Raw genomic sequence first — 22,028 nt, 5'->3', positions numbered from 1 at the left:
AACAATATATTTCAGCCAATTCACTGCATGTAAATGCAAAAAAAATTTAATTGCCTTCCGTTGTTTGCTGAATTATTTATTAATGCTTATTCTTAACTTTTTTTAGTTAACGTTGAAATAGAAACAGATTTCCAAAATGGTTTTGGAGGTTGGACTCAAGAAAATGAAGATGATTTTGATTGGACACGGACTTATGGTTCTACACCATCATATGGCACTGGCCCTAGCAATGGTCATTCGGGTTATGGAGGTACGTTTATAGGGCTATGGGAATGAATATAATTTATACAGTTAAAGTTACAGTTACATTCTCAATTCAATCAATCATTCGTTCGATTTATATAGCGCCATTCCAACAGTTATTACATGGCGCTGCCAAAATATCAGTTTGGTATCAGAAGTTGATGCTGAACCTGAAGCCTAAAATCCTTGCATCTAAAGAGAGAAATGGTAAAACATGTTGACGTTGACGAGAATAACAAAAGCCTTTCTTTTATACTCATTATGTACATGTTGCTTGGTTTTACAATTACAATACAATATAAATTCGAAATAGCTAATACACTTTTTGAAATTCCCCTGCAAATTATTAGCTTAATAGTCCACTTAACAACATAGTGAATTATACCCAACTCCATTGTAGAGGTATGTTTACAATTTCTCACTTCGTCACCTCATGTGATAGGATTCATTTAAGGGACCACAGTGTTTATTGGGTTCTCTAGAGCCAAATACACCGTACCGTAAGGGAAGTATTATGAAATAATTGTTAGTTAATATGTTCGTTAAATTGACGAAAGAAATAATAACTTCGAGCATGTTAGTGTATGAGCAATTCTAGTTGACATTCTAGTTTCTTTATTTTCAGTAGACGAGTTCGTACTTTTTGACTTTAATTTTTTGAAAGCGACTCTTGTGTATTATGCTTATATAGAAACACCATCTCCCATAAGTAATGTAATGGCAGCTCGACATTTAACATTTAACATTGAATGTTGTATTGTATAAATATAAATTCACCAACCAAGAAAACAATAAATTTAAATAATCCCATTTTGTTTGTATTTCCACACACACAGCTGATTATTATGTATACATTGGATCATCATATTATACATACAGTTATATGTCAGCCCGCCTAAGAAGTCCATTGCTACCACACGGGCAAGATTTAACCTTATCATTTTACTATCATATGTACGGAAATACCATCGGAACACTTAAAGTATACATCACATCATATTTTGGTGAAAAACTGTTATGGTCAAGATATGGTAACCAGGGAAATTTATGGCGTAATGGTGTAGTACAATTCTCTAACACTGGTTATGGCGGCAGCTACATCGTATTCGAAGGAATTTCAGGATTTTCAAACACTGGTGATATTGCAATCGATGATATTTATATTTCTGGTATGTAACAATTTTAAGATGTATTGATAGTTATAATTAATGCTACTGGTGTGTATTTTGAATTGAACTGAATATGACCACTAGTAACATGAAAATCGTCATGATGTTTGGCCTGTAACCTCGATGTCTCTTTTTAAATTTTTAATAAATAACAACAACGGGGGTGAAAACGGGAATTCTAAAATAAATCTGAATAACATCCATCTAGCAAGTTTAAACAAAGGCGAAAATAAATCGGGTCATTGAAGTACAAACAAAATTACATGACAAACCATATTCTTCTCGAATTATAATGAAGACGACAGAGGACCCTGTACCAATATTCATCCTTACTTACAGTAACTTATTTTTGAGTTTTTAATACTGATGTCATGTATTTTGTCAGATTGCGGTGACTCTTTTAGATGTAATAATGGAAAGTGCATTTCAAATAGCAGTATCTGTGATAGAATAGATGATTGCGGTGATTTTTCAGACGAAGAGGGTTGTTGGGAAGGTTAGTGCATTCGTTTTAATTGATTCTGTATCAATATATAACGTGTATGTGTCAAAAGGGTTTGCATAATTAAAAGTTACTCGGTTACAACATATTACAGCATATGTTGCCAAATTCTTAAGAGATCTCCTTAATAACTGAAATATCACAGCGTTTAAATGTTATCCTTGTTCGCGTATATTCAATTGAGGACTGATTCACACCGTACCACGACGAATTTCAATTGATTTAATAATGTTTTTAAGAAGTTGATATAAAAAAAATACAAACCAAACACAAAATCTCCAGTGGTCTTATACAAATCGTCATATCAAGCACAACATTCCGAGTTTAGTAGAATTCGGTTTAATCTTCTTGAAACAGTTTTTTTCATTTAGCATAATAATTTCTATCTTTAAATAAATAACTTTTAATATGTTTACGCCTATAGTATAAATAAACAATAATTCATCATTTGGATTCAACAGAAACCTTTGGAGAGTGTGGTTCACAGCCATTTATAGGTGGGTCAAGTCGCATTATAGGCGGTGAAGATGCAGATCCGGGAATGTGGCCATGGATGGTGTCTTTGCAACGTTACGGTTCTCATATTTGCGGTGGAACGTTACTCAATCATACATGGGTCATGACAGCTGCACATTGCCTGTAAGTTTAGATTAAAACAAATTGTGGAAAGTTTTCTATTTGTATTAGTTTATAGTTAGGTTCTGTGTTGTAGTTAAAATCCTGTGTTTGATTAGGACAGTTTTCCAATCTTGTGTATTACAGTTGACGAACATCTAATAAAAATAGAAACCTAGTTTGTGGAACTTTGTTTACTCATCGAATCAAATAAAATTCTTTAATGTCATGGAATGGTCCAGATCGACCAAATGACAGTTTTTAGACAATAGTTTGATACAAATTTTGTCTAGTGTAGACTTAGCCAAATCCATTGAAACAAAACAAGTGTTTGTTTTTATGAAAAAAATAACGACAATGTCCTTCTCAAATTTATCGATAGAGATATACTTGCACTGCTTGATTATATCACAAACAGCGATGATTTTGACAAACTAGATCTGTTAATCCAGCCAACATGTTTGTGTTTTTATTTTAGTGGTTCGGTACATACTGTTAAACTTGGCACTATTGATTTGTATGGATCGTCAGTGTTTCATGAAGAGATTGCTGTAGTTGGGGAGTATGCACATCCGGAGTATACTAGTTATCCATTGATGAATGATATCGCTCTGTTAAGGCTAGCAAGACCTGTAAATTATAGTGCATTTATACAGCCGGCATGTTATGGCAAGGACTTTGTAGCTGGAACTAATTGTGTTGCTGCTGGCTGGGGAAGTCTGGATTATTATGGCGGTAAGTTAGTGTTATCTAGTAAGACTAAAGTTCTGTCTACACTATCAAATTAGTTTGACAAAAAAGACAAACTGTCGTTTACAAACCATAGTTTTTAGTATAGTAAATGTGTGTATTGATTCTTTCAGGCTCTTCACCAAACATATTGCAAGAAGTAATCGTTCCGATTATAAGCAAAGAAATGTGTTCAAGTATGTGGACTAATTCAGGATATCCGATTTTAGACAGTACAATCTGCGTACGTGACGAAAAAAATATTGGCGCTTGTGATGTACGTATTACATATCATGGTTAAATTTTGATTCAATGTGTATGTCGGTTATAAAAATACATCCAGGAACGTTTCTATTTTCCTTTTTTATTATCTATTTTCTGTGATAACTCATCCATCCTCAATAATAAAATACTGATTTGGTAGAATTATTCTGATAACACCCCGATACAATATCTGCTTATGTATTCAATTCCTTAAATGATAATCAATTTTGTATGAACATAATACACCCTAACACATTTATATGGACTGGTATCGTCTAGTTAACGTTTACCTCTTTTTGACATGATTGTGAGAGAAAATGACCGAGAATTTCTTGCTGTCGTAAAGATATTTGTCTCCTGTCACAAAATATGCTTCGGCCGTCGCAAAAATGCGTTTCAGCTCGGATGGTGTGAGAGCATAGTTCAGTTTAGGAGGAGATAGTCCTCAAACGTCCGGATATACGTACTACTGAATTAGAAACGTTTGAAAATTCTATGGCGTGTCCTGCTTATTACCTTGTCGTTCGTGTTATGCCAGCACTGTGTAATCGTCAAACAATGACGTAATTCGTTCTCCGTCGTCTCCATTGGCTCCCTATTGAAAAACGTATTGTTTTCAAAAGTTCTTTTATTTGTTTTCAAATCCATTCATCATTTGTCCCCAGCGTATATTTCAGAGTTAATCAAGTTTCGCTCGGCGACCTGTACTCGTTCCCTCCGGTGAACGTCTGACTTAACGATTCTTGACTATCCACGGTGTCGATTGAAGTCATTTGGGGAGCGATCTTTCGTGGTCGCTGCTCCTAAATTGTGGAACTCTTTGCCTTTGGTGATTCGTGAGTCTCCCTCCGTTTCGATCTTCAAAGCTCACCTAAAGACTCACTTGTTTCGTTCTGTGTGAATTCACTATTTTTTCATATACATTTTATTCATTTTTTTGTTTGTTAGGCAGGATAGTTAGATGCTAACATCACTATGACAATTGTGAATAAATAGTTAGCTTGTCTTAACAAGTTAGTGTGGTGATGTGAGATTCCGTTTTAGGACTTTTTCTGTTGTCTTGGTCAATTTATTCGTTTTTTTAGGCTATTTCGTGGTTTATTTTACATCAACATTTTCATTTTCACACTTGTGCTAAACAGCGCATAGAGACTATTTGTATTTTGCGCTATATAAATTTAAAACCATTAACCATTAACCATTAATTCATAGCATGTCCTTATTTTTTGATGCCATTATTGTAAGTGACGTCAGACCCGAAATGTTTCATTTTTAATTGGGCCAAAAACAGACAATTAAAGACACACACTTTCGGCATAAATTTAAAATTAAATTACCAGTTATTTTGGAGTTCCGGGTGACATGTCTGTCCCCCCTTTGTACGGGGAATTTATTCATAAATATACAAGGTCCCTGGCCCTGAATATGTACATAGTTTAATACATTATTGATGCATCGATAAATTGTTTGTTTGGCAAGAATTACAGAGAATGTTCATGAATTCCGTAATACCTTTGTACATAACCGTATTTAATTTAGTGTTCATGAATTGGCCATTGACCGCCCAAACCGATATCAGTGAACATTCAACAAGATCAGCATAATAATAAGTAATGATAATATTATAATTTTACATTTATAATGTTGTGTTATTCAGTGTTACTCTTATCTACTGCTTTTATAGGGAGACAGTGGTGGGCCATTAATGTGTCAACAAGGTATGGTCTGGTACGTCACTGGTATTACAAGTTTTGGTTATATTCCTTGTGGTGAAGGAATTGCAGCATACACACGAGTTTCTAGTTATATTGAATTTATTAATTCTTTTGTAAATCAAGGTAAATATTTATTTAAAGATATGTTTGTATTTTTTTTATTAACGTGATGGTGGTGTATTAACATAAATCGTATCATACCACACTATTTGTCAACACATTAACAATGATTGTATTTTTATTAGATTGTGACTTTTATTGCCGCGATGGAACATGTTTAGACGATTCTCTTGTCTGCAATGGTAACAGGGAATGTCCAAATGGTGATGACGAATTAAACTGTGTCATTGGTATAACGAAAATATGTTTTCTATTCAATAACATTAATTTTTTAGCATATCACTATAAACTATAGATTAAATAAAAAACTTACTTACCTACTTACTCAAAAGTTAATTACGTGTCGGATTCTCCAACTGAAGCTCGCACATACACATTTATGCTTGCTATACGTATAATTACTTATTAGCTACTACATTATAGTTTGCTTTCATGATTCCACTTTCGTTACTTTGTAACATTGATTTTGATGTTGATTTAAATGTTGTAAACTGGTTCAGAAATTACTTAACTGACCGTAACCATAAAACAAATGTAAATGGCTTCTTGTCAGAATCATGTAACAGTGTCTGTGGGATACCCCAGGGGTCTATCCTGGGCCCTTTGTTGTTTTTATTGTATATAAACGATCTTCCAAATGTTGTTAAACATGTTAAACTGAGTATGTATGCAGATGACACTGCTTTGTATTATATATCTAAAGATCCAAAAGATATTGTTAACAAAATTAACAGTGACCTTGTAAATATAAATAACTGACTTATAAACACAGACAGACCCTTCACAGGGTTTCACACTGTAAACACCTAGGTGTTCAAATTGATGAATCTCTTGCCTGGAACAAACATGTTGAACTTATTAAAAACAAAGTTCTGCCAGGTTTGTTCTATATTTAAAAAGCTGTTTGTTGCCAAAGCATCTCCAGACAATGCTATAAAAAACAATTATAGCCCCCCCCCCCCCATTTTGACTACTGTAACATCGTATGGGGCAGATGCAATAAACATCTAAATCATAAACTTCAAGTGCTTCAAAATAGGGCAGCAAAACTAATCACTAAAAAAAGAAAGTATGATTCAGCTACAGAGGCACTTGGAGAACTTAATTGGAATAATCTTGAATGGAAACTTACCTACGAAAAAGTCTTAATGTATAAAATAACAAATGACTTAACTCCGACTTATCTATTCAATAAATTTACTCAAAGAAAATCCTCATATGATACAAGATCTAAAAATGACCTATGTCTAGTAAAGTCAATCACAGAATATAAAAAGAAAAGTTTTTCCTACCGTGAAGCCAAAATTTAGAACGAAATTGATATAAACACAAAAAATGCTCTTTCCCTAAACAATTTCAAAAGATTAATTTCTTCTTAATTCAAGCGTGTTTTGTTGTAGTGAGTTTTATAATTGTTTAGCTTTTCTGTTTTAATTTTATCTACTAACTAGAAAATCTTTTAATTCATTAATATAAATGTTTTATATATTTTATATATATATATATATATATTTATTTTTTTTGTCAATGTATAATTTTCATGTTTGTTCTTCAGTTTGATAATTGTGATATTGTAGTTTTATTTCTTTCATACGGCCTCGTGGAAGAACACATTTTATTATTATTATTATTATTACCATTATTATTATTATTGATCTGACATCGATGATATTGTTTAGGCCCACATTCACCGAGTACTGCCCAATTTGTGATCTTTATCATAGTTTATAATATCATATTATTTATAATAGATTTATGTTTACTTCACTCAAACTGTGATCTAACGATATTCATTTTTTTTTTTTTGAACAGATATATTTATTCGGGATGAGAATGCTTCAGTGTCAATTTGGTCTCCAAATTATCCGAATAACTACTACAACAATTGGAATACTTTATGGGTGGTTAGTACCACACCAGGCTCGACGATCCGTCTTGACTTCATTGATTTTCAACTTGAAAGTAACTATGATTATTTGTCCATTGGATTTACAGAAAATATCTATGAAATAAGGTTTACAAGCACATACTATTATGATGTAGTGTCCAAAAGCAACGTAATGTGGATAAAGTTTACCACAGATGGTAGTGTAACACGTAAAGGATTTAATGCAACATTAACAGCAGTTGTTCCATATGGTAAGTTGTTGATTGTAACCTTTATTTTTAAATACACCACCCAGAGAGAGGTTGAGAGTATAACAATGTAAATATTTTAAAATAAATAGTATAGTATACTATGAATAAATATGATACCAAATTGTGGATAATGAGATGGGATTTTTTATTATAATTGTTACCATACAGACAATAGTTACGAACCATGAAGTTAGTTACAGAAATGTATTTGAAATCATACATTGATATCTGTCTTTAAGAAATCAATTAATCACGTTGGAAATTAAACAGGCATGACGTGTGGAATATATTTAATTTAATTGACTGTAATTTTATTGGACGTGTATATCCTTACATCATAATATACATACAGTCAATAGATCGTGGCTTTTGTGTGTACAAATGATTAGTCCAGCAACAAAGAACAGCAACTTTTCTCCATGCTCAAAATAACGAATTGATTGGAGTAAATATCAATTTTCTACACAACTCATGGCAGCTTGCGTATGTCAAATATTACCTATTATTTTCTTCAGGTCATAATGGCATAATCTTTTTCTGTGGGCATTTGCTAACGTACGTTTGTCGTGTGGATAACTAAAGTGACGAGTTTTAGTAACAGATGATATGCAACATGGCAATAATAGTAAAATGTATTTTTTTATTTTGTTTTTTTTTACAGTTTGTGATGTTACCCAAATATCTCTTAAAAATGAAAACCGTTCATATTCATTTTGGTCTCCAAATTATCCGAATAATTACTACAACAATTTAGATTGCCTATGGATTGTAAACACCACATCGGACTTGGTCATTCGTCTTGAGTTCACCGACTTTCAACTGCAGGCCAATAGTGACGTTTTGTCTATTGGCTTTACAGAAAATAACTATAACATTAGTTTTACAGGCACATATTATTATGATGTAGAGTCCAAAAGCAACGTAATGTGGATAAAGTTCACCACAGATTATAATTTAGCATATAGAGGATTTAATGCAACAGTAACAGCAGTTGTCCCATATGGTAAGTTGTTGATTGTAACTTGTTATTAAATAAAACGTACCTTTATTTTTAAATACAACACCCACCTTTATTTTTAAATACAACACCAACAGCGGGGTTGAGAGTATAATAATTGGTAAATATTTAATAATAAATAGTAGCATACTATGAATAAATATAAATATGATACTAAATTGTGAAAAATCGCATGTTTGCAATGGTAACAATGGATATCCAAATGGTAATGGACTAAACTGTGTCATTGGTAAGATCCTGTTTTCTTGTGATAAGACTAGATGCATAGTTACTTTTTTAAATTAGACTTATTTCGAATTGAAACATAATATACTCCGCCCGCGTGACATATCTAGGATAGAGTATTATCTTTATGTCACATCCAGAATTTGTGATATAAAGATCAATCAATGTTTATGTAAAAAATACAATTTGTTTTTATTTTTTTAAATAATTTTACCATAAAAACATTAGTTTTGCGCCATGAGCAATGAATGTTGGAATGGCGCTATATAAATCGAACGATTGATTGATTGATTGATAGTTACGAACCATGTAGTTACTTACTGAAATTTCTTTGAAATCATACATTAATATCTGTCTTTAAGAAATCAAATAATCACGTTGAAAATTAAACAACAGGCATGATGTGTGGAAAGAATAATTTAAATTAAAGCGCAGCCTAATTGACTTTTTATTCATATATATCCACACACCATAATATACATACAGTCAATTGACCGTGGCTTTTTGTGTACAAATGATTAGTCCAGCAACAAAGAAAAACATTTTTTCACCATGCTCAAACTGGCGAATTGATTGTAGTAAATATCAATTTTCTGCACGAGTCATGGCAGTTTTCGTATGTCAAATAATTACCAATTATTTTCTTCTCAGGTCCTAAAATCATCGTCTTTTTCTGTGCGCATTTTTTAACGTGTGTGCATGTGGCGTTTGTCGTACGGATAACTAACTCATGACGAGTTCAAATCTAGTTAACATTGTTTTAGTAAAAGATTATATGCAACATGACAATAATAATAAAAATGTATTTGTTTATTTTGTTTTGTTTTGTTTTTACAGTTTGTGATGTTACTCAAATATCTCTTGAAAATGAAAACCGTTCATATTCATTTTGGTCTCCAAATTATCCGAATAATTACTACAACAATTTAGATTGTCTATGGATTGTAAACACCACATCGGACATGGTCATTCGTCTTGAGATCACCGACTTTCAACTGCAGTCCTATAATGACGTTTTGTTTATTGGCTTTACAGAAAATAGCTCTGAAATTAGTTTTACAGGCACATATCATTATGATGTAGTGTCCAAAAGCAACGTAATGTGGATAAAGTTCACCACAGATTATAATTTAGCATATAGAGGATTTATTGCAACAGTAACAGCAGTTGTCCCATATGGTAAGTTGTTGATTGTAACTTGTTATTAAACAAAAAGTACCTTTATTTTCAAATACAACACCAACAGCAGGGTTGAGAGTATAACAATTGGTAAATATTTAATAATAAATACTAGTATACTAACATGAATAAATATAAATATGGTACTAATTATAAACTATAATTAATTACAAACTATGATAAATATGATACTAACATGGCAATAATAGTAATAATGTATTTTTTTTGTTTTTACAGTTTGTGATGTTACTCAAATATCTCTTGAAACTGAAAACCTTCCATATTCATTTTGGTCTCCAAATTATCCGAATAATTACTACAACAATTTAGATTGTCTATGGATTGTAAACACCACATCGGACATGGTCATTCGTCTTGAGTTCACCGACTTCCAACTTCAGCCATATGATGATGTTTTGTTTATTGGCGTTACAGAAAATAGCTATGGAATCAGTTTTACAGGCACATACTATTACGATATATTGTCCTACGATAACGTAATGTGGATAAACTTTACTACAGATCATAGTTTAACGAATAGAGGATTCTATGCAACAGTAACAGCAGTTGATCTACAATCAGGTAAGCTGTTGTTCTGTTGGTGTATTATAATTTTTTTGTTAAATAGGGCATTTTAAAGACACATAAAAGTTATTCACTTTGATCAAAAATTGGATCGAAAAAAAAGTTAATTTTCCTTATAAAAATCATAATTTACAGTAAAAATAATTTAACCTGAATTTGCTTATGAATTATTCCTTTGAATGGGTACTGAATGCATGCTCTTAACGTATGTGTTTGATGACTTGCAGTATTTCCCATTTTGAAATATACAACTGAAATTGTCATTTATTTTAAAGAATTACATTATGTCATAAGGATTAGTTTATACCTGTTTTACTTTTAAATATCGATGGAACGATTTTAACGGTTTAAAATTAATTAAAGTGTTACTAGTACTGTATAACGTATGCGAAATGTTGTTATTTGGTTAATCATTTAGCTAATACTTGGTTTTCTCTAGTAGTGCATGCAACGCATGAATAAACTATAACCTTTTCTTGCAGTTAACACTTATATAACAACAAATTTCCAAACTGGTTTTGGTAGTTGGTATCAAGAATTGGATGATGATTTTGATTGGTCACGGAGGTATGGCTCTACACCATCATATAACACTGGACCGACAAGCGGTCCTTCGGGGGATTTTTGTAAGTTTGTGGTTTAGTTTCGTTGAGCTAAAATATTTCTACTAAATAAATAAGTTTTGAAATGTTTTTTTTTAATGATTTAAAACACTTTAACTAATCTTGTGCAGTACAGTGCCCTTACATTGTGAATTACTTATAATATTATTTGCCATTATATATATTGCTACCGTTCCATGTATTTAAAACACTTCTACTAAATAAATAATTTTTTAATGTTTCCTTTTTTATGATTTAAAACACTTAAACTAATGTCATCTTGTGCATTACGGTGCTTTTACATTGTGGATTACTTACTATATTGTTTGCCCTTATTTATACGAGTAATATAAATAAAAATAGCCGATTTCCTAATCTCATCCCACATTCTATTTTGTTTCTAAAACACATTTTGTGTCTGTATATAACAATTTAATTTATTTGGATTGGAATTCCAAAGCCAAACTTGTTGAGAAATTTAACGAAAAAGCATCTTTTTAAAGTGACTATAGCTCTGGTAAATCTAGTAAAGCTTGTATTGTAGGTATATAATGTATTGATATTATGCTAAATGGAAATTATCATTTTATTAACTTAAAAACATTCATCATTTTGTATACTATTAATATTGACTTTTTATTTGTTTTCTACATATACAGATGATTATTATGTCTATATTGAAACATCACCCATCGGTTCTGGATTGACAGCGCGCCTAAGAAGTCCATTGCTACCACCAAATCGAAATTTAACATTATCCTTTTACTACCATATGTATGGAAGTACTATTAGAACTCTGAATGTTTACAGCACATCGGATCTGGGCGACACACTTTTATGGTCAAGATATGGTAACCAGGGAAATGTATGGCTTAATGGTATTATCAAATTTAGACACACTGGTGATGAAGGCAATTACATTGTATTCGAAGGCGTTTCGGGAAGTTCATATACTGGAGATATTGCAATTGATAGTATTTATATTGGGGGTAGGTAGTTTTTAGATTCAAATTAAATTATATATACATGTAAAAACATACTGTACAATGAAATCGGATCAGCTCGAAGAACTATAATATGTAATTTTACTAAACATAAAATCATTATATATCACATCAGTTAAAACTGTAATTCGTTAATTTCAACCAAAATTAAGATGTATTGCTTTTTAATTAGATTGCGACTTCTATTGTCATGATGGAACATGTTTAGATGAATCGCTTGTTTGTAATGGTAAAAGTGAATGTCCAAATGGTGATGATGAAGTAAACTGCGTCATTGGTAAGATCCTATCTGAATTATTTTTGTTGGTGATTTAAAGATGCATTGGATTGGTTATATTCTGGAACATTTTCTTACATGCTGTATTAAATGACACTTGCATAGCTTGTACTAAAATCAATCAATGGTTATATACATATATACAATTTGTTTCCTTTTTTTTACCATATATAAGTTGTGAAACTGAGAGGATTAGGGTCTATTAATTATATAACATTTTTGCATACAGGCATTTATTACGCACGAAGAATTAGTAATAAACTTTTGCAGTGTTGGGAGGTCATACGCCTACTCGTATCTTACGTTCTCAAATGTTGGCAGTTGGTGTGTTAATCGAATTGCGCATGCGCAAATCATAAAATTACATCATGCGATATTTGTCGACATAGTGGAGAAAACATTAAGTACAACATAGCAATATCGGTAAAATGCATTTATTAATTTTGTTTGTTTTTACAGAATGTGATGTTACTCAAATATCTCTTGAAAATAAAAACCTTTCGTATTCATTTTGGTCTCCAAATTATCCGAATAATTACTACAACAAATTAGATTGTCAATGGATTGTAAACACCACATCGGACATGATCATTCGTCTTGAGTTCACCGACTTTCAACTTCAGGCCTATGATGTCGTACGTGTTGGCTTTACAGAAAATAGCTATGAAACAAGTTTTACAGGCACATACTATTACGATATATTGTCCTATGATAACGTAATGTGGATAAATTTTACTACAGATGGTAGTATAACGGATAGAGGATTCTATGCAACAGTAACAGCAGTTGATCTACAATTAGGTAAGTTTTTGCGTGTTAAAGATAGATTATCTTCCTCATAAACAAAATTATTTAAAAATTTTTTTTTAATAGGCCATGTTCAAGTCATATAAAGTCATTCACTTTGACCAAAAATTCTATAAAAAAAACAGTTTTTTCCCTGATAAAATCTTAAAAAAAACAGGTTGGCGTCAGGTTTAATATAACCTGAATTCGCTCATGAAATATGTCTGTTGTATGGTTACCGAATGTATGCTCTCAATGTATGTGATTGATGAATATGTTACTATTACGTTATATCGTAGTCAAAATGTTTAATTAATGTTGGTTAATCATGTAGCTAATACAGTGTTTGCTCTATAGTAAACTTATGAATAAAATACATTTTTTTGCAGTCAACAATTATATAACAACCGATTTCCAAGCTGGTTTTGGTGGTTGGTATCAAGAATATGATGATGATTTTGATTGGTCACGGAGGTATGGCTCTACGCCAACATATTACACTGGACCGACAAACGGTCCCTCGGGGGATTTTTGTAAGTTTGTGGGGTAATGTAAATAAAAGTTTAGTTTCGTTGAGCTAAACATTTCTACAAATTACAATTTTATTAGTAGTGTATAATTTCTAATTTTGAAATGGTACATACAGTATACGCTTTTATGATTTAATTTTAGTTGCAATTTGTAAAGTAACAGTTGTACTGGATTTTTTGTCCATGCTATATTAAAAAGTGGTATTTCGTTAATTGAAACCAATCAACCTTTAGTTTAAAAAACAATAATCTCATCTTGCGAAGTACGGTGCCTTTACATTATTTCTTCACGTTATTTACCATTATTTATACGAGTAATATAAATAATATAATAGCAGATAGTGAACATTAGTGCCTCCATTTTGTTTCTATAACAGATTCTGTGTCTGTACCAATTTAATTTATTTGAATTTGGAATGTAATTCAAAAGCCAAACTTGTTGACATTTAATAATAAAGTGTCTATCTAAAGTGTCTATCTAAAGTGTCTAAAGCTTCGGCAAATCTCGGAAAGCTGGTATTGTATATATTGTATTGATAATATGTAACAAAACTCATTATTATTATTTCTCCATATTTAACATAAATCTCTGTCTACAACTATCGAACTTTATGTGACAAAAAAAATTATATTGATTATAATGATCACTATTTGGGTATATAACTACCATATTTGGGTACATCACACTTGTTTGTTCAAACTAGTTTGATAGTGTAGACAGATAGCTTAAGTCCTAACCATTCATCATTTGTATACTATTAATATTGACTTTTTGTTTGTTTTCCACATACACAGATGATTATTATGTGTATATTGAAACATCATATACCAGTTATGAAATGGCAGCTCGCTTAAGAAGTCCATCGCTACCACAAAAACAAAATCTAACATTATCCTTCTACTACCATATGTATGGAACTACTATTGGAACTCTGAACGTTTACAGCACATCGGACTTGGGCGACACACTTTTATGGTCAAGAACTGGTAACCAGGGAAATACATGGTTTAATGATGTTGTCAAATTTAGACACACTGGTGATCGAGGCAATTACATCATATTCGAAGGCATTTCCGGTGGTTCTACTGGGGATATTGCAATTGATAATATTTATATTGGAGGTAGGTACATCAATAAGGCTGTGAATAAATTGTCCAATTTAGAATTCAGATTTAGACTCAGATGTATCAGATCTATATAACATAAATAATACTAAACAAATAACATATATTAATTTTTGTTTGATAGCAGCCGGTTAAAACATGAAGATGTGGTATGTGATATATGTAGCGTAAACTAGCCGACTGTACGGAATTTCTATTATTTAGTGTGAATGATCTTTTTATAAACTATAATTCAGCAGGAATTACAATTTTTATTTAGATTGCGACTTCTATTGTCATGATGGAACATGTTTAGAAGAATCGCTTGTTTGTAGTGGTAACAGTGAATGTCCAAATGGTGAAGATGAAGTAAACTGTGTCATTGGTAAGATGATTTCTGTTTGTGATTTAAAGATGCATAGTCACTTTTTTAAAAGTGAGACTTCTTTTGAATTAAAACTGCTTTTATATTCCGCACGCGGGCGTATCTGGGATCTTATATACTGTATTAAATATGTCTCATTTATATACATGGCAATGTGCTTTAAAGATCAATCGATGTTTACGCAGACCTACATTTATTCCATTTGTGTTCCTATGTTGTGATACTGTCAGGATTAGGATCTAGTATAACATTTTTTTATAAATGCATTATACACAATGACATTATACATTCTTTGTTAAACGTTTAGATATTATCCACACTTCGTGATTTACAGATACCTTATAGCGTATCGACTGTAGTTCAGCAAATCAGAACTCTTCTTCATGCTCTAACGAGTTGATTGAAGTATATATATTGTATAATAATGTTCTCATATTATTTATATACCGTACACTAAAATACAAATAATGAATATATGAGTGTAATGGTACAAATAATGGCATGAGGTGAATGATGAAAGGTTATATAAATATATATATTTAACCTTTCATCATTCACCAAATGCCATTATTTGTACCATTACACGAATATAAAACATTCCTTATTTGTTTTATATAAGATCTAAATCGGATTCCTGTCATTTGAATCAAATAAAAGGTAGACCTAGCCAAGGCAATTCCACGTCTTGTAGAGATGTTCCTATTAATTAATCGAAATCCTTAAAAAGATCTAAAGTTAATTTAAATGCCTTTTTGATCTAAATTAGTACATATATGTCTCCAAAAATGTATTTCCATCGCTAAACCAGTCATAACAATAAGATTGGCGACGAAAATACAAAATAGGTGGCGCTGTTGTATTTCAAAAGCAATAGAATAAAAAAAATATAAATCCAAACAGTACTATTGCACGCCATGTGACCCACAATCGTCCAATCAATTTCCCGTATGTGCGTCTAGTACTCGTATCTCAGTGAAATAGAGAATGGCAAAATGTTACTAAACATGTTCTCACATTTAGCAGTTAACGTCTTAATCGAAATTTGCGCATGCGCAAATCATAAATATGACGTCCTACGATGTAAGTAGACATAATAGACGTGCAAATCAAAAAAGTCTCTTATAAAATAAGTATACGTACGTCGTTCGTGGTTGCTACTACTCTATATTTTATGTTTTTGATATCAACTAAAGATAAAAGTAAAATGACTGTATTTATTTTTTATTTATACAGAATGTGATGTTACTCAAATAACTCTTGAAGATAAAAACGTTTCATATTCTTTTTGGTCTCCAAATTATCCGAATAATTACTACAACAACTTAAGTTGTCTATGGATTGTAAACACCACATCGGACATGGTCATTCGTCTTGAGTTCACCGACTTTCAACTGCAGTCCTATGATGATGCTGTGCTTATTGGCTTTACAAAAAATACCTCTGAAATTAGTTTTACAGGCACAAAATATTATGATGTAGTGTCCTATAACAACGTAATGTGGATACATTTCACAACAGATGGTAGTATAACGGATAAAGGATTTAACGCAACAGTAACAGCGCTTGATCCACAAGGTAAGTACTTAAATATACCAAATATAGTAACACATCTGTTCTTTATGCTAAACTAGGCCTGCATGTGTTGTCATGCATAACTGATCATATTAGTATAAAAAATGACATAACTTATTATTGTGAAGTATTCATCCGTACCTAATTTGTTTGTAGGAAAGAATTCAATATTTCCACATGTTACAACAGTTTATTATTCATTTTACTTCATATTATTCTTTATCAATTTCTTATACTAAAATTAAACTGCTCGAAAACGCACTTAACTAAACAAAAGAGAAATCAAAATCCGATTTTACAACATAAAATCACCTGAAAACTCATCAATTATAAATGTCATCAAGGAAAAATACGGTGGTATACATTTATTGAAATTGGATGATTGTCTATATTATATATACATATATTGAACATTTAGTTAAAGTGCAATATTTTTAAGCCGAGCCATAACATTATGGAACAAACTTTTAAATCAATTGCATTATATATCCACAATAATATGAACTTAGATATGTACATTTATTACTGTGTAGGATGTTTATAATATGTCTTGTTGATAGATAAACAAGCCGTAATGTTTTGCTTGTAATATTTTTAAGGATTAGTTTTAGAATTAAAAAAAAAATTAAGTTGGAGGTTAGTTATTTTAAATGTTGCTATTGCACATTATGCAAACTATAATGTGCCTACTCATGTCAACAATTTACAAAGTAAAAAAAAATTAAAACTGTTTTTGACTACGCTATAACGTAGGTATTGACATTTGGTTAATCATGTTGCTAATACTGGTTTTGCGTAACTCATTAATAAATAACACTTCTTTGCAGTTAAAATCGATATAAAAGCAGATTTCCAGACTGATTTTGATGGTTGGATTCAAGAATATGATGATGATGATTTTGATTGGACACGGAGGGCTGGCTCTACATCATCATCTAACACTGGACCGACAAACGGTCATTCAGGGTATGAAGGTGGGTTTGTAGGACTATACATCTAACGTTTAGAATTCATTGCGACACTCTCTCAAAAGATCAGTGTATAAGTCATTGCAAAAATGCGCCCATGTAATGATGTTTAAATTAATGAGAATTAAAGCTCTACCACTGTCGGGATGGACAAAACAAATTGAATAAAACATGGTTTAATAGTAAGACTGTATATCAAATAAATTAAAGTTTCAAATCTCTTTTAAATAGAACATTCTAAAACGTACTGAATTTTAAATAATTTGTGCTATAAGAGAATCTAAACTATAGGCTACCCATTTAGCAGAAATAATGCACTTATATCTAAAACATAGAAATATAGAAATTCCTCAAAAACAGTAAATATTTTTATTTTATTTATTTAATTGTATTTATTTATAAAATTTATAGGCTATAAATGTATATATTCTAATTGTTTCGATTATTATGTAGGCCTATATGTAAACGGAAACATCAGTGCCCATAAGTTATGGAATGTCAGCTCGCTTAGGACTAGACAGTATTACTTTCCTAATTATTCTTATATACATTTTTACTGCAAAATGTACCGATCTGTACAGCCATAAAATGTATAATCACCGTTGTGACTGTTTTTATTTCTATTTACACAGCTGATTATTATGTCTATATTGAAACATCATCCATCGGTTCTGGATTGACAGCTCGCCTCAGGAGTCCATTTCTACCACCAAGTCAAAATGTATTTTTATCCTTTTACTACCATATGTATGGAAGTACTATTAGAACTCTCAACGTTTATAGAAAATCTTACATGGGTGAAGAACTGTTATGGTCAAGAAATGGTAACCAAGGGAATTTATGGCGTCTTGGTGTAGTACAATTCTCACAAACTGGTTATTACAACTACATTATATTCGAAGGAATTTCGGGAAGTTCATATACCGGAGATATTGCGATAGATGATATTTATATTAGTGATACCGGTATGTAATATGCAATTTTTTTATTCTATAATGTTAATAGATTTTAATAGAACTGATTTATCGAACCTGGTTGTTGAATGCGGTAAAGGCAAGGGTGCGGCAAACTGTGGCACAGGTTCTAGACTAAGTTCTGGTTGTATAAAAATGGTTCTCAGACAAGGACGTTAGGTCCAGCGTACACATTTGGCTCTTGTGCCTTTTACAGAACCGGTAGTTTTTATGGAATATTAGGGGTTTACCCCGATATAGGGTTACTGGTTCTGTTCATCCATTGTCTCTGTGGAGAGCACCTTTTTAGCAGTTCGACAGGAGTGGCATTAGTTGAGATGATATGTGTATGTGTAACCTAGTCCACTGCTCTTTGATTCAAGAAAGCCAATTGGCCAAAAGTACGTAAAATAACCATGAGAGGGGAGAAATGATCGCATCGCAACTACAGATGAAGCCTTTGATCTAGATAGCTCTGCCTCCTGTTGTTAGATTGCCTTGATTTAACCATGAAGGTACATGATTTAACAAAACTGCTGTATATGTAAGTTAGTTGCCTACTGTGTTAAAGCGCAATATAAATACGATGCATAAGTGCTTAAAACGTTTGTAAAAGTGCTATAGTAAACTGTAATTATTACTACTTATCAATTTGCTTTATCATGTCATTTATTATTCTTACATTACGTTAGAAAGCATTTTTTGTTTAAGTAGCGTTTGTTATGTTTTTCTTAATAGAGCATTTCAGATGTGACAATGTTATTATTACTACTTTCATTACTTAAAACAATTAACTTACATACACATCAGCTTTGTAGCCATTGTTTTCATCGTTTTTCTTAATAGAGCATTTCATATGTGATGGTAAGATGATATCATTGGATAACGTGTGCGATGGACATGTTGATTGCAGAGACTATTCAGATGAACTACAGTCATGCAGTATGTGGGAATTAGTTTATTTATTTCACAGAAAGTATAATTGTTGTTACGTTAAATGTAGATTAAACAGAAACTGTAATACAAAATATTTCTTTTCTACAGATTGTACTGGTGATTATTACATATGTAACAGCGAAGTGTGTGTTTCAAATACCAGCCGATGTGATAGAATAAATAGCTGTGGTGATTGGTCAGATGAATTGGATTGTTGGGAAGGTAAGTTTCAAATTGGAGGTTTAGCACGACCTGCTACACATATTGTCATATCTGTATTGAGTAACATATGAGTAGCGGGGGAAAAGTTTGTACAACTATTGAACGGCTAATTTAACAATGAAGTGTGCTAGTATGCATCTTAGTAAACAACTAAAAACATTCTGAATTCCTATTGGTTGCCAATTAGAAATTAGCCTATCCTACATTTTTGTGGTTCCACTATTAGATATACCAGTTGGTCTACAGAAGTAAAGTGTAAATTATAACTGTGGTTGGAACTTTAATAAAGTGTCTCTCTTGACTAACATTTACTTTTTAATTACCCTTTGGAAACAATATACCATTTATCCTAAAACGTCTATTACCCTGAAATCTACCCACATCTATATACCACATTCTTAGTTAAAAGAAAGTACCTGTGCTATGTATAAACTATAATTTACTACTTTAAATTTCCTTTTAAAAGTTCTTATTATTTGTTATGTATATTATTTAGTTAATTGGTATTTTAATATTTCAACAGTCAACTTTTTTGATATTTATATATAAGTGTCATTGTCTTGTCATACCGTATTTTTCTGTGGATCTCTAATGAACAGCTCGGCTGGATGTACCACGCTTGTTAAACATTGTTGAAATAGATAAATCAATTCACAGGCAAAGTTGAAGTCAAAGAAAATATAATCATTTTGATTTGATAGATAATGATGAGGAATGTGGATTACAGCCATTGTTATCTGGATCTGGAGACAATCAACCTATTGGCGATAAGTATGCAGCTCCTGGAAAGTGGCCATGGATAGTAACAATAGAGTATTACGGTTCCTATAAATGCGCAGGAGTGTTAATCAACGAAACATGGGTTTTGGCTTCAGCCAGCTGTGTGTAAGAATATATTTAACATTTTTAAATTACGGTGCTCATGTCATGGTCATTCTAGTGGTTGAATTAATCAACAACCTAATAATGTGATCTATTACAAATCAAAATCAATCTTTTCTATAATCTATAAAAAAATGTATATTCTATAAAACTATTTGTTTGACCACACACTTCATTTTATGGATTGAAATACCAGCCATATATTGTTTAGTTATTTAACAGTATTATCATATCAGAGTTAATGGTACGCATACTAAAAAATTGCATTTTATTTAGATTTATATTTAAATTACAGATATAGCTACTATTCTGTCAGACTTGGTGCGGTCGATAGATTTGAGAAAACGGTGTTTCTTGAAGAGATAGATATAGCTGAAATATATCCACATCCAGAATATAGTTCGTCATCTACAACAAACAATAACATTGCTTTGGTACAGCTGGCAAGACCAGTGAATTATAGTGCATTTATACAACCCGCATGTTATGGCGAGGAATTTGAATCTGGGACTGAATGTGTGAGTGCCGGATGGGGAAGTATTTACGTCAGTGGTATGTTATTATTATACTGTTCACATTATACCTTGTCTAAATAGAAAATGTATTATAAGCGGAGTTATGTATGTTGACTATAGTATCTCAATTTTATTTCTTGATAAACAGTTTATTTTTTTTTTTTTTTATCTTTTCAACTTCTCACTAACTCCGTTAGAAAGAAAACGTCTTATATGCATATTTGGAAGTTCTGTAAACTAATAATTATATCTAATTGTGAGACGCTTTAATCCCAAATTGTTTATCTTAGTCCCGTCAGCCATCGTTTGAATTAGGTTAGGTGGTGAGTTTTTTTATATGTTTAGATTATTCCATAAACTGATACTTTGTAGAATAGAACTATTTTTTGTATTAATCTTCTTTCTTTCTTTCTTTCTTTCGTAAGTCGTTCTTTATGCTAAACATATCTATAATAACACACAATAATATATTTAACAGTAGGACAATATGCTAACATTTTTCAGGTTCGACAACAGATATAATGCAAGAAATCAAGGTGTCAATTGTAAACCAAACCGAATGTGACAATTATTGGTATAATTCAGATGTTTCAAATAGTACACTCTGTGCAAATGAGGAAGAATTTGAACGTCACCGTTGTCAAGTGAGTTTTTTTGCATTAAATACATAGAAATGGTAATTTTTTTTCTATACCTTTTTCATCCTTTTTTTTTACCCATTTGTATACATCCTAGTATTTGACTTTAAATATCTTAAATCAACATTTTTCAATCTTTGGTGTTGCCAGT

At 31.5% G+C, this 22,028-nt stretch overlaps 1 protein-coding gene across 1 annotated transcript in view; it reads left to right on the top strand.

The window, feature by feature from the left end:
* Nucleotides 1-22,028, top strand: part of LOC144845722 (uncharacterized) — a 79,427-nt gene that overhangs the window by 16,185 nt on the left and 41,214 nt on the right. The window contains exons 22-48 of the mRNA XM_078703150.1: nt 107-250; nt 1,080-1,412; nt 1,798-1,908; nt 2,376-2,553; nt 3,008-3,264; nt 3,393-3,535; nt 5,207-5,360; nt 5,483-5,587; nt 7,170-7,496; nt 8,158-8,499; nt 9,577-9,918; nt 10,156-10,500; nt 10,986-11,129; nt 11,765-12,094; nt 12,282-12,386; nt 12,846-13,187; nt 13,562-13,705; nt 14,498-14,824; nt 15,087-15,191; nt 16,425-16,766; nt 17,591-17,737; nt 18,364-18,696; nt 19,531-19,626; nt 19,729-19,842; nt 20,544-20,727; nt 21,020-21,276; nt 21,744-21,883. Coding sequence (XP_078559276.1) covers nt 107-250; nt 1,080-1,412; nt 1,798-1,908; nt 2,376-2,553; nt 3,008-3,264; nt 3,393-3,535; nt 5,207-5,360; nt 5,483-5,587; nt 7,170-7,496; nt 8,158-8,499; nt 9,577-9,918; nt 10,156-10,500; nt 10,986-11,129; nt 11,765-12,094; nt 12,282-12,386; nt 12,846-13,187; nt 13,562-13,705; nt 14,498-14,824; nt 15,087-15,191; nt 16,425-16,766; nt 17,591-17,737; nt 18,364-18,696; nt 19,531-19,626; nt 19,729-19,842; nt 20,544-20,727; nt 21,020-21,276; nt 21,744-21,883 — 5,891 coding nt within the window. The remainder of the gene's footprint in view (nt 1-106; nt 251-1,079; nt 1,413-1,797; nt 1,909-2,375; nt 2,554-3,007; nt 3,265-3,392; nt 3,536-5,206; nt 5,361-5,482; nt 5,588-7,169; nt 7,497-8,157; nt 8,500-9,576; nt 9,919-10,155; nt 10,501-10,985; nt 11,130-11,764; nt 12,095-12,281; nt 12,387-12,845; nt 13,188-13,561; nt 13,706-14,497; nt 14,825-15,086; nt 15,192-16,424; nt 16,767-17,590; nt 17,738-18,363; nt 18,697-19,530; nt 19,627-19,728; nt 19,843-20,543; nt 20,728-21,019; nt 21,277-21,743; nt 21,884-22,028) is intronic.

Source organism: Antedon bifida, chromosome 6, assembly GCF_963402885.1.
Source record: "Antedon bifida chromosome 6, ecAntBifi1.1, whole genome shotgun sequence".
In the NCBI taxonomy this organism is placed as follows: domain Eukaryota; kingdom Metazoa; phylum Echinodermata; class Crinoidea; order Comatulida; family Antedonidae; genus Antedon; species Antedon bifida.
Note: the sequence above shows the minus strand (reverse complement) of the source record. Positions and strands in the feature narration are given on the sequence as shown.